Consider the following 16,857-nt stretch of genomic DNA (forward strand, 5'->3'; position numbering starts at 1 on the left):
CTGAAGAACTATATATATGGGGGAGATTTATCAAAACCTGTCCAGAGGAAACGTTGCCCAGTTGCCCATAGCAACCAATCAGATCGCTACTTTCATTTTTAACAAGGCCTCTGCAAAATGAAAGAAGCAATCTGATTGGTTGCTATGGGCAACTGGGTAACTTTTCCTCTGGACAGGTTTTGATAAATCTCCCTCATATATGTAACTATGTAACTTCATTTAAAATTGTATATAAACAAATGGTCCAAAATAGTGAACTATCGCAGTTCACTATTAGGTAGATGTTATAGCAGGACAGGTAAGTCTCATATAACAGATATTATTATTATTATTATATAACAGCCTGCATAAATAGTCTTTTATCTGTGCAAAGAGTACAGTAAACTGGAATATAATTAAACCCTGTTGAATATTGTTGGGATTATATATGTGATTCAGTCAATATATGTAGATTGTAACACAACTGCATGCTAGCATGTAGCTGTTCTAGCACATAGAGAACTAGGTCCTTCTATATTAAAGGGGTACTCCGCCACTTGACATCTTATCCCCTATCCAAAGGATGGCGTGACGTCACGATGGGCATGGTAATTACGTCACAACTCCTCTACAAGCATTCGGAACAAAATGTTCCAAATGCTGGGGCAGCGGAGTACCCCGTTAAAGGAATGTGTGAAAACAAAGAATCCCAAAACTATGCTGCTAGTTGTTGTGCGTAGTTTGGATATATGTCCCCAATGGCTGCCAAATAGGAAGATACAATAGGCTCACTGACGCTGAGTAACCCAACAGGGACTGCCTAATGCTACGCTGTTAGGAGATGTGTTATTTAGTCACATCCCAGTACACCCGGCAAGCCACTCTGCCTTTGCCGAGGGCAAAAAATAAATAAATCTTTGTCTGAGAAAAAAAAGGAAGGAGAACCTAGCTATAACTGTTAATACCAAAGAAAAAATCATGCACATGATAATGTTTATGTTTATACTGATAATGTTTAAAATGTACAAATTTTATTGAAGCATGTATAAAATCACAATAAAACATTATGAAGAGCAGGCAAGAAACAAGGGCACCAGAGTACAGCAAAAAAATGAGTGGGTAAAGGTCCTAGAAATTAGGGATCGGCCGATTATTGGTTTGGCTGATACTATCGGCCAATATTCACGATTTTGGACATTATTGGTATCGGCAATTACCTTGCTGATATGCCGATGATGTGAAGCCCCCCGCCCCGCCTCCCCGGCCAGAGACCACCGCCACCGCTGCCCCATTGCCTCCCCCATCCCTGGTTTTATAATTACCTGTTCCCGGGGCTCGGGGTCCGCTCTACTTGTGGCCCATGCGGCATCCTGCGCGCTGCGCAGCGCAATGACGAGTGATGTCCTCAACGCGACGTCACCATCAGTGCGCACAGTGACAGCTCAGGATGCTGCCGGAGCCAGAAGTAGCGCGGACCCCGGGAACAGGTAATTATAAAACCAGGGATGGGGGAGGCAATGGGGCAGCGGCGGCGGTGGTGGTTGGACTAGGGAGGACCCCAAGACAGGCAGGGGGAGAGAAACGGGCAGCAGCGGCGGTCTCTAGCCCCGCAAAAGCTGCTGCAGTTCATTGATTTAAAGCGCCTGCTTTAAATCATTGATCAGCAGCGGCTTCTGCGGGGCCAGGTGGGTTGGTTGCGTGTGTGTGTGTGTGTGTGTGTGTGTGTGGGGGGTTTAATAGCCGATACCGGAATATCGGTATACGTTATCGGCTATCGGCCTGAAAGGTCACAGATTATCAGTATCGGCTCTAAAAAATTGATATCGGTCGATCCCTACTAGGAATACTAAACAAGTAAATCCTGCATAGCTAAGTGTGAGCTAGGGTACATACCTGGAGGATCAAGCATAGGCTTGAGCCTAAAGACAACAGTTAAAGTGCACACTGCTAAAGAGAAGGTACAATAGGAGATAAACCATGAGATAGTTAAGGGTGCCAGACCTTACCCACCAGACCCCAGCTATATATAAATCTTTTTATAAATATGAAATCTCAGCTAAATCTAAGTAAGTAATCGGTACAACAATGTCTTCAGGATCCTGGCTTTGAATAAATAAGAATTAGTTGCGGAGCACACAAATGACTTGTAAATCTTTGCATACTTATGCCAGTTACTTGCAGATATGGGAAATGCTGCCAACACACCAGCAGTTTTCTACTGCATTAATTTGCAAAGAACACAAGCTGTATTCTGCAAGTAATCTCAAGCACTCCACCACCTGGCATTCTCTATAGCCAGCTACTTGCCATCCAGGGAGATTTATGGAGGTTCATGAGGTATGGGAGATGAAACTGTAAAAACTGTTCCTATCGTGATGTCTAAAGCAAAAGTTTGATGAAAAAATAATGATATTTCTATTTATAATCACTTATTTTATAGATTACTAAGTAAATTATACATTGTATGTTTCTGCCTATACATTGCATGTTTCAAGCAGAATCCGCCAGAAAAATTCAACTCAGAAATTCCGCTGCAGCAAAGTCTCATTGATTTCATTGGGATTTTGCTGTACTGTGCACATGGCAGAATTTCCAAAAACCAGATTCCAACAGTAAATGAAGATGGCGCACTTTCTATCGGTCCTAGTTCCGGCTGAACAAGCAGATGTATGGAAGGTCCGCTCATGTTGTCCAAGTGGACATTCCGCACACTTTCTGCCATGTGAAGATAGCCTAAGGCTGAGTTCACAGAGTGCTCATTGTAGTTGGTATTTGGGTCAGTATATTTAGCCAAAATCAGAAGAGGCACCAACAAAGAGAAAAAAATGAGAAATACAAGGTGTGAAATACAAGGCTGTCTGTGCATGTTGTAGTTTTAGTAGTAGTTGTAGTTGGAGCTGAAGTTTTGCAACAGCTGGAGGCACACTGGTTGGGAAACACTGACCTAAGGGGCTTTAAGAAGACTACCCCTAAATAAGACTATTTTTCAACAAAATGTTATCTTATGTTAATAGGTTTCACTGTATTAACTAATATGACCAGGATTGCATTAATCTCAATTTTGCTATAAGGTAACGATATTTGACAAAACTTACTATGGGTATTATTTATCTAACAGTATGTTATTGTTCAGTATGATATTGTTATTTGTAATTTAATAGGTGAAAATGATACCCAGAAAACTCCAGAGAGAATAAGGCCAGGACTTTTTGCAGCTTTTCTTATTTCCACACACAACTTTATTTGTTTCTTAGGACAAAAGCTTTAGCTTTCTAGTTAACATTGAAAAATATTGCTACGAAAAGTCTGTCTGTAGCCTAAAGCATGGTTGCGGCTGCTGCAAGGTGGTAGTGTGCCCAGTGGCAAAACCACATGTAATTACTATGAATTGCATAAAAACCATGTTCTTCACCTAATCTTGCCACAAAACTTGTGTAATTTGCTGTATACTTGTGTAGGTTTTGCTGCATGATTCTCCGTCACATGGCCGTCTCCATCGCCCAGCATGTCGCAATAAGTGGACCCTGCATGTTTTGGGTTCTCATTTTTTCTCTGTTGCATTTTCTACTTTTAATTTAGGAGCTTCGCTGAAGATTCAGATATATAGGTTTAATCATTTAGATGATGTTTGTTCACAAATGTAACAACCATAGATAAATGATGGCCTGAAAAGCACCTGTAATGTTCTTTAGGCCTTGTACATACTTGTACATACTTATTTTAGTTGACATGCCATTTATGGGTTGGCATCTTGATTCCCCTCTGTATCTCCTTACACAGCCTACATTGCCCATGATCCCTCTCGGTTTGCAGAGGCAGAGTGGGTGGAGTCTTGTCACTGTACTTGCCCTGAGCAAGTGAGTGTGGCAGGTGATAGACTAATGACATAGAACTTTTATCCTCTAACTCACACTATAAAGTCTCAGTGTATTCCTATAAGATGCAGCTTCAGCCTGTCTGCTTGTGAAAGCCCCCCCCCCCCTTTAGCTCCTACAAACAGGAGGCAAGGGATAGTGTTGATATGCACTTTATAGGATACACTAGAGTATGTGCACACAGCAGATAGCAAAGAAAGGCAATGTGAGTCAGGGGAGTTGTATAACTCTGCCGCTTATCATCTACTATATCACTGCACTCTATGAATCTTAAATAAGGCAGAAATTATATATTTTGTGTCAGTCATTACACGGAGACATACAGAGAAACAAGGAGAGTAAAGTTTTGTGGGAAGGGTAGGTGTCTGAGATTGAGGGATCTGATAGGTGATATAATTCTGTACTTCCCAAGTTGTAAAAAAAAGACTGATCCCCTGTCTACATATGAAAGTGTGTACTGGTCTGGTGGTCTTCACTCGAACCAGAATTCTGAAAGTTTTTAGATCCTTTCACTTTGTATACATTTTGTTTTGTTGTGGCCTTGTGCTAAAACATTTTAAGTTTCCCCCCCATCATTCTGCACTCAACACCCAATAATAACAAAGTGGTAACAGAATGTTAGGAATCTTGCATTGACATAAGTATTCAGACCCTTTAAATAGAACTTACTTCAAGCACCTTTAAAAGCAAATACAGACTGCAGTCTTCTTGCAGGTGATGCCACAAGGTTTGCACACCTGGATTTGGGGATTCTCCGTCATTCTTCTCTGCAGATCCTCATAAGTTCTGACAAACTGGAAGAGGAACTTTGGTGGCAGCTATTTTCAGGTCTCTTCAGAGATGTTGGATTGGGCTTAAAGGGGTATTCCAGGAAAAAACTTTTTTTTTATATATCAACTGGCTCCAGAAAGTTAAACAGATTTGTAAATTACTTCTATTAAAAAATCTTAATCCTTTCAGTACCAATGAGCTTCTGAAATTAAGGTTGTTCTTTTCTGTCTAAATCCTCTCTGATGACACCTGTCTCGGGAAACGCCCAGTTTAGAAGCAAATCCCCATAGCAAACCTCTTCTAAACTGGGCGTTTCCCGAGACAGGTGTTATCAGAGTGGACTTAGACAGAAAAGAACAACCTTAACTTCAGAAGCTCATAAGTACTGAAAGGATTAAGATTATAGAAGTAATTTACAAATCTGTTAACTTTCTGGAGCCAGTTGATATATATAAAAAAGTTTTTTCCTGGAATACCCCTTTAAGTCAGGGATCTGGCTGGGCCATGCAAAGACATTCACAGAGTTGTCCCTAAGCCACTCCTGTATTTACTTCAATGTATGCTTAGGGTCATTGAGGGAGATTTATCAAAGAGCAGAGGAAAAGTTGACCTGTTGCCCACAGCAACCAATCAGATCACTTCTTTCATTTTATAGAGGGCTCTGAAAAATCAGAGAAGCGATCTGATTGTCTGCTATGGGCAACTAGTTAACTTTTCCTCTGCACAGGTTTTGATAAATTACCCCCATTGTCTTTTTGGACGGTGAACCTTCAGCACTAGGCACTCCGGAGATCAGGTTTTGATTGGGAATATCTCTGCATTTTGCACTCTAGACTACCCCTAAATGCTCATCAGAGTTACCATTAAAATCAAAGGGGCTTCGATTCTAGATGGATTCCGGGTGGATTTTGAGGCAGGAGGCATGTAGAAATCCATATGGAACCTTCTTCCAATTAGTAATTGTGAACATTCCTTTATATTAAAAAAAAATTATTAAATAAATAACTTCTTTAATGCTTCTTTAAATATGGACATCTATGAAATGGCTCCTGCAAAGATGATGTTTGGCACCATAAGTGAGGTGAGGGGCACCATAAGTTTTGGCCATACAGAGGCATCAATAACACTAATAGTTATCATCTGAATAGATTAATAGACCTATCTGAAATAAGGAAAGGAGACTCACTGAATGACAGGGTGCACTTATTGGTTACATAAAATACCACATATCGGCCCCCTCGTCTGTAAACACTTAGTAGGTTTTATATATCCAAAGAAAGAAAGCCGAGGATCACTCACCACAAGGACTGTGCTTCAAATCTTTATTCCATGTGCATAGCAAACAGGGCTCACCGCGGTAATAGCAGCAGGGCGCGAGGAATAGAAAGCACCATTCAGGGCGATGGCGCCGTTTCACGCCGCGTAGGCATTTCTTCCGACCCGGAACTGATGTTCCGGGCATGAAGAAATGCCTACACAGCGTGAAATGGCGCCGTTGCCCTGAACGGTGCTCTCTATGCTTTGCGCCTTGCTACTATTACCGCAGTGAGCCCTGTTTGCTATGCACATGGAATAAAGATTTGAAGCACAGTCCTTGTGGTGAGTGATCCTCGGCTTTCTTTCTTTGGATATATTTGAGTTGTTACTATTGGAGAGAGCGCCACTGAATAAGGACAAATTTAAAGATCAGCCAACAGACCTCAATCCAGCCAGCTTTATAGTGATTACACGCCCCAGTAGTGCCAGGTGTATCTTTTCCTCTTCTATTGAACTATTTCTGTGCTTTACTAACAATGTATTGAGTATAAGTTGACATAAGAAATTGAAGTTTTTTGTTTTTTTTTACTTTTATGAGCACTAACTAAAATAAACACATTTTGTAAAGGGTTTACATTAAATGGTTTTAGAGTCAAGGGCATAGCTATAGTCTTTTTGTTGCCTTCCTAGAAGGAACACTACATTATCATCACAAATCCCTCATGTTTCAACTGGTATTTCAAACATCTTGGATAACAGAAGCAGAACGTGAGCTGTAATTGTTGCATTAATAATTTCCTTATTAATAGATAAATGCACCTCCAGGGATGTGGAGAACACTGCTATGATCTGTCTACATTTTTACAAGTTCATTAGGATATATTTTACAAATTGAGGGACTGAAATAAGATTTTTTTTATGACCAATTCACCAAAAGGTAGAAAGCTCAGCAACATTAAACGAGAGATCCCCCTCTATTAACCAGAAAGAATTCCCAAAACAAATGTACATTTCAGATGTTAAATTCTGCACAGTTTTGAGGCTAAGAAATTGTTAACCTTGAATTTTGTAAGAGTACCAAGATTTCTCGAGATTTGGTGTTTTAGCAGAAATACTGTTACGCCTAGCGCTCCGGGTCCCCGCTCCTCCCCGGAGCGCTCACGGCGTCTCTTTCCCTGCAGCTCCCCGGTCAGTCCCGCTGACCGGGAGCGCTGCTCTGTCATGGCCGTTGGGGATGCGATTCGCACAGCGGGACGCGCCCGCTCGCGAATCGCATCCCAGGTCACTTACCCGTTCCCGTCCCCTGCTGTCATGTGCTGGCGCGCGCGGCTCCGCTCTCTAGGGCGCGCGCGCGCCAGCTCCCTGAGACTTAAAGGGCCAGTGCACCAATGATTGGTGCCTGGCCCAATTAGCTTTAATTGTTCCCACCTGTTCCCTGGCTATATCTAGTCTCCTCCCTTGCACTCCCTTGCCGGATCTTGTTGCCTTAGTGCCAGTGAAAGCGTTCTTTGTGTGTTTATACCCTGTGTACCAGTACCTTTGCTATCTCCCTTGACTACGAACCTTGCCGCCTGCCCCCGACCTTCTGCTACGTCCGACCTTGCTACTGCCTACTCCCTTGTACCTCGCCTATCTTCTGTATCTTCAGCAGCCAGAGAGGTGAGCCGTTGCTAGTGGATACGACCTGGTCACTACCGCCGCAGCAAGACCATCCCGCTTTGCGGCGGGCTCTGGTGAAAACCTGTAGTGTCTTAGAACCGGTCCACTAGCACGGTCCTCGCTATCCCTCTCTGGCACAGAGGATCCACCTCCTGCCAGCCGGCATCGTGACAGTAGATCCGGCCATGGATCCCGCTGAGGTTCTCCTGCCAGTTGCCTCTGATATCACCACGGTGGTCGCCCAGCAAGCCCGACAGATCGCCCATCTAACCCACCAGATGTCAGAAATGTCCACCATTGTGCACCAACTTCAGTCGCAACTTCATCAGCAATCATCTCCTCCGCCAGCTCCTGCACCCCTTCCGCAGCGAGTGGCCACTCCTAGCCTCCGCCTGTCTTTGCCGGACAAATTTAATGGGGACTCTAAGTTTTGCCGTGGCTTCCTTTCGCAATGTTCTCTGCACTTGGAGATGATGTCGGACCTGTTTCCTACTGAAAGGTCTAAGGTGGCTTTCGTAGTCAGCCTTCTGTCTGGAAAAGCCCTGTCATGGGCCACACCGCTCTGGGACCGCAATGACCCCGTCACTGCCTCTGTTCACTCCTTCTTCTCGGAAATTCGAAGTGTCTTTGAGGAACCTGCCCGAGCCTCTTCTGCTGAGACTGCCCTGCTGAACCTGGTCCAGGGTAATTCCTCCGTTGGCGAGTACGCCATACAATTCCGTACTCTTGCTTCTGAACTTTCCTGGAATAATGAGGCTCTCTGCGCGACCTTTAAAAAAGGCCTATCCAGCAACATTAAAGATGTTCTGGCCGCACGAGAGACTCCTGCTAGCCTGCATGAACTCATTCATCTAGCCACTCGCATTGACATGCGTTTTTCTGAGAGGCATCAAGAGCTCCGCCAGGAAAAAGACTTAGATCTCTGGCCACCTCTCCCACAGTCTCCACTGCAATCTGCGCCTAGGCCTCCCGCCGAGGAGGCCATGCAAGTGGATCGGTCTCGCCTGACCCTGGAAGAGAGGAATCGCCGTAAGGAAGAGAATCTTTGTCTGTACTGTGCCAGTACTGAACATTTTCTGGTGGATTGCCCAATCCGTCCTCCACGTCTGGGAAACGCACGCTCGCACTCAGCTCTCGTGGGTGTGGCGTCTCTTGATGCCAAGTCGGCTTCTCCACGTCTCACGGTACCTGTTCGGATTTCCACTTCAGCCAGCTCTCCCCTCTCAGCCGTGGCCTGCCTGGACTCTGGAGCTTCTGGGAATTTTATTCGGGACTCCTTTGTGAATAAATTCCGTATTCCGGTGACCCGTCTTGTCAAGCCACTCCACATTTCCGCGGTCAACGGAGCCAGGTTGGACTGTACCATACGTTTCCGCACGGAGCCCCTTCTTATGAGCATCGGATCTCACCACGAGAGGATTGAACTTTTGGTCCTCCCCAATTGCACCTCGGAAATTCTCCTTGGACTTCCCTGGCTTCAACTTCATTCCCCAACCCTGGATTGGTCCACTGGGGAGATCAAGAGTTGGGGGTCCTCTTGTTCCAAGAACTGTCTAAAACCGGTTCCCAGTAACCCTTGCCGTAACTCTGTGGTTCCTCCTGTATCTGGTCCCCCTAAGGTCATTAAGGACTCTGCCTGCCACAGGAAATGCCCCTCCCCCCCTCCCAGTTCCATCAGGCAAGCTTCTGTGTCCCCTCATGGCCCTCGTCCTGGTGTCACACTGCCCCGTGCCAGGTCCCGCCCTCTGCCCTCTCTCCCCATTCCTACTCCTGCGGTTCTGCCTGCCGTTGAGGAATCCCTCCATCCTTTCCCGGTGTCCTCATCCCAGGGGAGGCAGTTACCCGATAAAGAGAAGGGGAGACCTAAGGGGGGGGGTACTGTTACGCCTAGCGCTCCGGGTCCCCGCTCCTCCCCGGAGCGCTCACGGCGTCTCTTTCCCTGCAGCTCCCCGGTCAGTCCCGCTGACCGGGAGCGCTGCTCTGTCATGGCCGTTGGGGATGCGATTCGCACAGCGGGACGCGCCCGCTCGCGAATCGCATCCCAGGTCACTTACCCGTTCCCGTCCCCTGCTGTCATGTGCTGGCGCGCGCGGCTCCGCTCTCTAGGGCGCGCGCGCGCCAGCTCCCTGAGACTTAAAGGGCCAGTGCACCAATGATTGGTGCCTGGCCCAATTAGCTTTAATTGTTCCCACCTGTTCCCTGGCTATATCTAGTCTCCTCCCTTGCACTCCCTTGCCGGATCTTGTTGCCTTAGTGCCAGTGAAAGCGTTCTTTGTGTGTTTATACCCTGTGTACCAGTACCTTTGCTATCTCCCTTGACTACGAACCTTGCCGCCTGCCCCCGACCTTCTGCTACGTCCGACCTTGCTACTGCCTACTCCCTTGTACCTCGCCTATCTTCTGTATCTTCAGCAGCCAGAGAGGTGAGCCGTTGCTAGTGGATACGACCTGGTCACTACCGCCGCAGCAAGACCATCCCGCTTTGCGGCGGGCTCTGGTGAAAACCTGTAGTGTCTTAGAACCGGTCCACTAGCACGGTCCTCGCTATCCCTCTCTGGCACAGAGGATCCACCTCCTGCCAGCCGGCATCGTGACAAATACATCATTTATATTTTCATTGTCAAAGATCCGACTGCTGTGATCCTCCACAATCTCTGGAACGGGACCGTCTCTCAAGTGCTCCATTCATTTATATAGGAATGCCGAAGAGACCCGAATACAGTACTCAAGTATCTTCGGTGCTCCCATAGAATTGAATGGACCATGTGCCGTCTACTGGTAAACGACACATGCTGCTTCACTGACAGCCGGGGTCTGGTTCCAGAGATCGCAGGGAGTCCCAGCAGTCGGACTCCCTGCGTTCAGCTATATATGCCCTACTATCCTGTGGATAGGAGATAAGTTAGTTTTGGTTGGAGTTTTACTTAAAATAGATGGAGATGCATGTTCATTTTCCCAAAGATTGAAAGACCAAAACTGAGGCTTCAAGTTCATTTACACCAATAAACCATAATGGTGAAACCACTGACAGGTAGAGTAAATAACAATGTTATGATCACACATGAGAATTGTGTGTATCTAGTGGGGGATATATTAGACATCAAGTGAACAGTTATTTCTTGAAGTTCAGGCATTGGTAACAGTAAAAAATAAGTAAGTGTAAGGATCTGAAATTACTTGACGAGGCCCAAATTAAGAAAACATGCCTGGGTTACAGCATCTCTAAAACAAAAGGTCTTGTAGGCTTTTCCTAGAATTTAGTGGTTACTACCTACCAAAAGTGGTCCAAGGAGGGACAACTGGTCAGGGGAATACAAACCCCTTTCATGCACATGGGAAACAAAGGCTACTCTGTCTGGTCCTATCCCAGAGAAGAGATACTGTAGCACAAACTGCTACAAATGTTAAAATGTTTGGTCACTTTTTAAGCATTTTACACACAGATATAGATAGCATTGATGATAATACGTGCCTAACCATTATACAATGCCTTCACTCGTGCTCCAGTATGCTGCATTATGAAGCTCAACTCCTTCGATCAACTAATCCATCCATAACATGGCATCCGATGGACGAGCATGTGACTATACTAAGTCACTCTACCTCCTCTACTGCACCTCCACTTGTTACCCAGGTGCAGTGTACTGCTACTGTATGATAGGTAGGCAAAGTAACATGCATTTCACATGGTTCTAGAATGTTAGAAAATTAAGAGGCAGTAAAAGACCTCATGACCTCTGTCACAGTGTAAATGCATTTCCACTTGTTTTTGACTGTGAACACGGTGGTATTTATTATTAGGCACCAGGGCCTGTGCCTAGGGCAGGTGAGTTGAGGGGGGCAGCACTTCAGTAAGTAAAATGTATGTATATATATATATATATATATATATATTCACAAAGTATGTTGTCATGACAAAGGCAGTCTTGCCGAAATGTTGCACCTGTACACTTTATGGTGCGAATAAAATTGGAAGCCTTTCTTCTATTATCGGACCTCTGTGATATTCTTTGATGTGACTACATAATTTGTGGAAGATTATTCCAGCGATTACATGCTGGTAGGTCATCTGGAGGTGGTCTATGCTGACTCTCTTGCTTTGGACTATATACATATTATTATTATAATTTTTTATTTTTTGATGTAGTGTATGCCACCATACTGTGGCCTGGAGAAAGAACAAAAAACAATTTCCCCCCTTTGGTTGAATCCACATGGGTCAGAACAACTGCAAATTTAACTTGCAGCTTAGTAGCCAAAGCTGTTTATTATGTTGTGGATGATTGATTTCACCACATTAAGTATTTAAGGGTGAGATCCACAGTGAATCTTTAACAAAATGTACAATTCATTTTTTTCTGCATATTTAAATGGGCACTCTCATAAAAAAATGTTTTTGCTATTGCACTCCTTATGGTAAATAAAAAAAAGCTTTATAATGTACTTTGTTTAAAATAAATGAAGTTTTCTATGTTTAATTTGTGTTTAAAAAAGCTGCCACTAGGTGTCTCCCTACATGTCCAGAGCACATTTCCCCCCATCTCTTGCACAGACTTTGGACTCCTGCTGGCCTGGCAGAAGTCCAAAATCAGGAAATGCAGTCTGGAGTGGGGGGGGGGGGGGGGGTTGCAGCCTCAGCCAATCATAGCTCATCTCACACACTGAACTGCTCTGGGCTGTGTGTAGCAGGGTGAGGGAGGAAGTTCTCCCTTGTATGGCTTCAAATGGTGTCACAGCCTGCTGGGTAATGCCCCTTCCCAGTCTGTGAATCTGACTGAGCAGAAAATACAGAGCTATACTCCGTTGGGGGAGATATGGGAAATCCAGAAATAGATAAATCCCTGGAATGGCTTTGGGTAAGTCCTGTTATCGGGCCTGGATTTTTATGGGGTTAAAGAAAGGTTTGGTAGTAGAGACTTGTATCCCTTCCTCCAGGTTTTCAGATGAGCTCAGATCAGCACAGGTGCTGAAGATGGCTTGTAACTGGGCTTTAAAACTAGGTGAGAGGCTGTAAGAAACCTGTACCACTGATGAAAGTTTGAATCTGGAATTTTAAGCCTCAAAAAGGAGACTTTGTGACCTGTGTGAGTAACATATTTGTTGTATACTTTGTTGGGTAGCTGGTAATAAGCCACCTGTATAGACAGGGAAGAGACCTGTATAAATTAGCGCTGGACAAGCAGGATTTATTTTTGTGTTTATGCCTATGTATAAAAGCTGCATTTGATTTGCTACAAAAAATAAAGTTAGAGGAAGCCCTGTTCAAACATTACTTCTGTATCTTGTCTCTGATTGCTATTTTGCCAGTATTTGGTTCCACAGGGCTAATTTCCCACACCAGCCACATATCATACTGTTTATGTGACTGTTTAGTGTTTATTTGAATATGCATACTAATATAATACAAAAAATATGAACCTAAAGAAATAACATTCTTTTACTCAAATAGTATTATATTAACAGACAGGCAACACTCTTCCAAAGAGTCCCTTATGTTTTAACCATAAACATAGTATGCATCAAAAGGTGAAATTGCTTAATACAGTGTATGTGAGTGGAAAAAAAAGAATTGCTCATGCATTATAAAATATTCGTAAAACATTTTAATAATTGATGAACTTTTATGTAATTCTCAGTAGGGTTCAAAGTGGACAGTGAACCACAAATGAACTCAGACTTACATTACATTGGGTACGTTTGATGATGCAGCCATAGAACTCATTAGGAAACTATGTGGTGAGGGATTGTCTGGAAATAAAAGTTTGGTCTTGAGATATATATATATATATATATATATATATATATATATATATATATATATAGTGTAAAATTAGAAAAAGGGATACTCACCTACCCCAATCCCCCACAACTGTTATTTCCCTGATTCCTGGTCCCCTCTAATTGCCCCTACTTCCTATTTCCAGCGACCATCGTCCCCAAAAGAACTGCCTGCTCAGTTAAACATTAACTGAGATGGGACGACACTGTGGCCAGTAATTGGCTGAGCAGGCAGTTACTGTGGGAACAAGGTGTCACAGGAACCATGAATAAGCACTTGATGAGTGGAACCAGGAGCTGTTAGAATTGCAGCTGCAGGGGATTGGGGTAGGTGAGTACCACTTCTTTTTTATTTTTACACCAAACCTAACCACACATATTTATTTATTTGTAAATCACTTGTTATTTTGATACTCAAAGAACTCCTTTAATGATGTATGATTTACTCTGCAATGTGTGGAAAAAACATTATAAATGTTATATAACATTATATTTGTTACGTATAAGTTATGTATAAGTTCCCATTCAAGGCTAAGCCACAACTGCATCTTGTAATAATGTAATGATTGCCAAACATTACTATGTGAATTGTTTCTCCCTTTTATGACTCACAAATGTACATGTTGATAAGTAGGACCATGGAAAGCTCCTGACTGGGAATGCCCTATCATCACATCATAGAAACTCTATATGCACTCTACTATAAATCTATGTGGGATACTGCAGTCTCCTCCCCATTACACGCACTTTCTCTAGTATTACTGTTTCAGAGAGAGAGAGAGGAAGAAAACTCATCCCATCATTCCACACATTTATTGTAGGCGATACTGCAGTATACATTTATATGATGTATGCCCAGAACAGCTTCAAGGCAAGGTTAACCTTTTTGTTCCTGCACAGTTGAGTTAAAGCTGAATGAAAGTAAAAAATTGAAATCTACCAAGTCTGCAGGTCTGATGTAAATCCCAAAGCTGAGTATTGATCCACATCTATCTTGGAATCGATAACAGTGTTTTATTAGGACATTAAAGGGCCCCTCCCATGCAGGTGCTTTCATGTGACCCCTGCAGCCCTATATTGTATTCAATACCTACCAACATTAACCTTTTCTATACCCTTTAGAGGTTGGGTGACAAGAAAGACATCAAGATAATAGGAGCAGAACTCATCTACATTATTTTTCCATTTGTTTTGCCAAAACAATGTTTTGAAAACATTCTAATTCTGCTATAATAATCAGTCTACAATGTATATCAACGACATTTAATTAAAAGAATGATACAATATTCAATTATGTTTTAGAATATAGTGATCATTGTTTGGTTACAGGGAAACTCCACCTCCACTTCAAGCATTTTGTGTAAATCCTTGAACATAGATCTATTACCGGAATTGCTTGTTTTACAAGTAAAAATAATTTGGGCAGTGAAGAGTTTCCCCTGCATGTACTTCTCTTTATTTCATGACTAGTTAAAGAGGTCTAAGAGTTCCACTTTAGGTCTACAATATGTTAATAGTGTTGAGGCATTATTAGCATTGGTTTTAGGATATCCATGACTTGAGTGTGCAGTGGGATAGCCAATATCTTTTGTGGACCATATACCCTGGGGTGTATTTCAGGCAGCTGACACAATCATCCATCACAGAAAGAATAGCAGTAGAAAGTACAATGACTATGGCATCAATATTAACAATGGTTGGGTAATGCTGACATTTCACTAAACAATATTGGAAGTTCTTGCTCATGTGACACAAGCAGGGGTTAAATGTTGAAAATCAGTTAACAAAAACCCATAAATCTCCCCCTCCCTTCATACACACTCCCTCCCTGCTTCTCAGTCTGAATAAAAGAACAGACTTGAGCTCCAAGTGCTGAGATGGTCAGAAGTATATTGGATGCGGGAAGCAGCAGGGAGGAGTTTGTATCTTGCTATGTCCCATTAACAGAGATGGTATTTGTAATATGGTACCATAAGCAGCACATGGAGGGAATGCTGCCAAACCCAACCTATACCAGGAAAGCTCAGCTTAATATTGTAGAAGAATGGGTAGTGATCTACCACATATATCATCATGCATTTGATTGAACTCTATGTTCTACATATATCATTGACATATCGGTGTATGCAGGATCGATCACTTTAGTAGACAGAATGTCATTTTAGTAATTGCCTTTATTGGGTGGGGCATCCCATGCATTAAGATGCAGTAACTACTTTTCTAAAGGTTTCTGAATATTATTATTGTATTAAACACAGAAAAATAAGAATATACATAGTCCATAAAGCAGTTCGTGCGGTGCACCCTTTTGCAAAGTAAGGTGCCATGCTACTAGCAATTCCCAGTTGGGACTGTACTCACCATGATGGAGAAGACCAGAGCCACTATGTTGACTGGCCAAACAGGACAAAAACAGGATAAGATGGCCAAAACCAGATAGTCAGTGGGCCTGTTTTGCTCCTGGGCGGTGGTGGTGGCTGTTGAGGAAGCCCTGGCAAGGCTGCCCCTGGAAGGTGATAGGGGAGCAGACTCCAGTTGTCCTGCAGAAACTGACTTGTAGGGCAGACTGTGCCCATTCTGGTCCAGGTCTCCTATAGACTTTTCGCTGGACATGGTAACGGAGAAGGACTTCTTCATGCCATTCTCTTCTTTTGTCTCAGAGGCAGATGTGAGGAGTTTCTCAGTTTCGTGAGCATCTGCAGGTAAAGGGTTACCTGATCCGCTGAGAGTCTTCTCATACTGGGCATCTGTGTTAATGGCCATGACCGGGATAGTCGTCTCCTCCACACTGCCTATTGCAGTATTTACAAAAGTGATGAAAACTTCTCTTTCAGAGCTGCTAAAATCCCATGGAGACCGAAAAACAGAGGCAAATGCAAAGTAGCAAATGTGGTGTATGTGATAGAAGAGGGAGCTAGCACTTAGTGAGTTACAGAGGAACGGAATGAAGGTATGGGTGGTGTAGGATCCTATGTGAAGCTCTAGCTCTTTGGTAGATTTGCTGCAGACTGCTGCTGCCCTGCCCCAGCCTCTGCTAAAGGCTTCTCAAGTGGAATCGTCCTCTCAGGACGAACCAAGTCAGATGCTGGGATGATGACACAAGCAGATTATTGCAGTTTTCACAGTGAAGAGCATCACAGGATTCTCCTGGGTGTTAACAGTGGAATTCCTCAGCTCTTGGCTCCAGCCATAAAAGCTTTTATTCTTTACTGATGTTATACAGATATTCAGAGCCACTTATAATCTTCGCTTCATATCCTGTGCTCGTACATTTACATTAAGCTGTTTTATGAAATGCAAAAAACATACCAGTGATTTTCTAGATATTTACAGAACATAGTAATTGTTATTCCGTTTGCAGCTAGTTACCCAGATGTAAGATAACATAACTGGGCACATGGGAAACATTTATTTTTTATTTTTGGCAAGCTCTCAGCTACAAGCTATCAGCAAATAAAACCATTTTTCTATGTAACAAAGACATATGTTTCTTGGAAACAAAGACAGATATATGTAAGGTTCTATGTGTCTCCTAGTC

The 16,857-nt window shown here is 43.3% G+C and overlaps 1 protein-coding gene and 1 long non-coding RNA gene across 3 annotated transcripts in view; one reads left to right on the forward strand and one right to left on the reverse strand.

Moving 5' to 3' along the window:
* The window catches only part of TRARG1 (trafficking regulator of GLUT4 (SLC2A4) 1), a 70,345-nt gene extending 53,986 nt beyond the window's left edge, over positions 1 to 16,359 (reverse strand). The window contains exon 1 of the mRNA XM_056559129.1: positions 15,681 to 16,359. Within this exon, the coding sequence (XP_056415104.1) occupies positions 15,681 to 16,082 (402 nt within the window). The 5' untranslated portion in view covers positions 16,083 to 16,359. The remainder of the gene's footprint in view (positions 1 to 15,680) is intronic.
* On the forward strand, positions 167 to 14,647 carry LOC130356945 (uncharacterized). 2 transcript variants are annotated; one of them, XR_008889041.1, is made up of 4 exons: positions 167 to 298; positions 2,151 to 2,316; positions 13,178 to 13,277; positions 14,442 to 14,647. It is a non-coding gene; the product is annotated as an uncharacterized LOC130356945 (long non-coding RNA). The 2 variants fall into 2 exon arrangements; XR_008889040.1 differs by lacking the exon at positions 13,178 to 13,277.
* Positions 16,360 to 16,857: the final 498 nt, after the last annotated feature.

This window comes from Hyla sarda, chromosome 2, assembly GCF_029499605.1.
Source record: "Hyla sarda isolate aHylSar1 chromosome 2, aHylSar1.hap1, whole genome shotgun sequence".
In the NCBI taxonomy this organism is placed as follows: Eukaryota; Metazoa; Chordata; class Amphibia; order Anura; family Hylidae; genus Hyla; species Hyla sarda.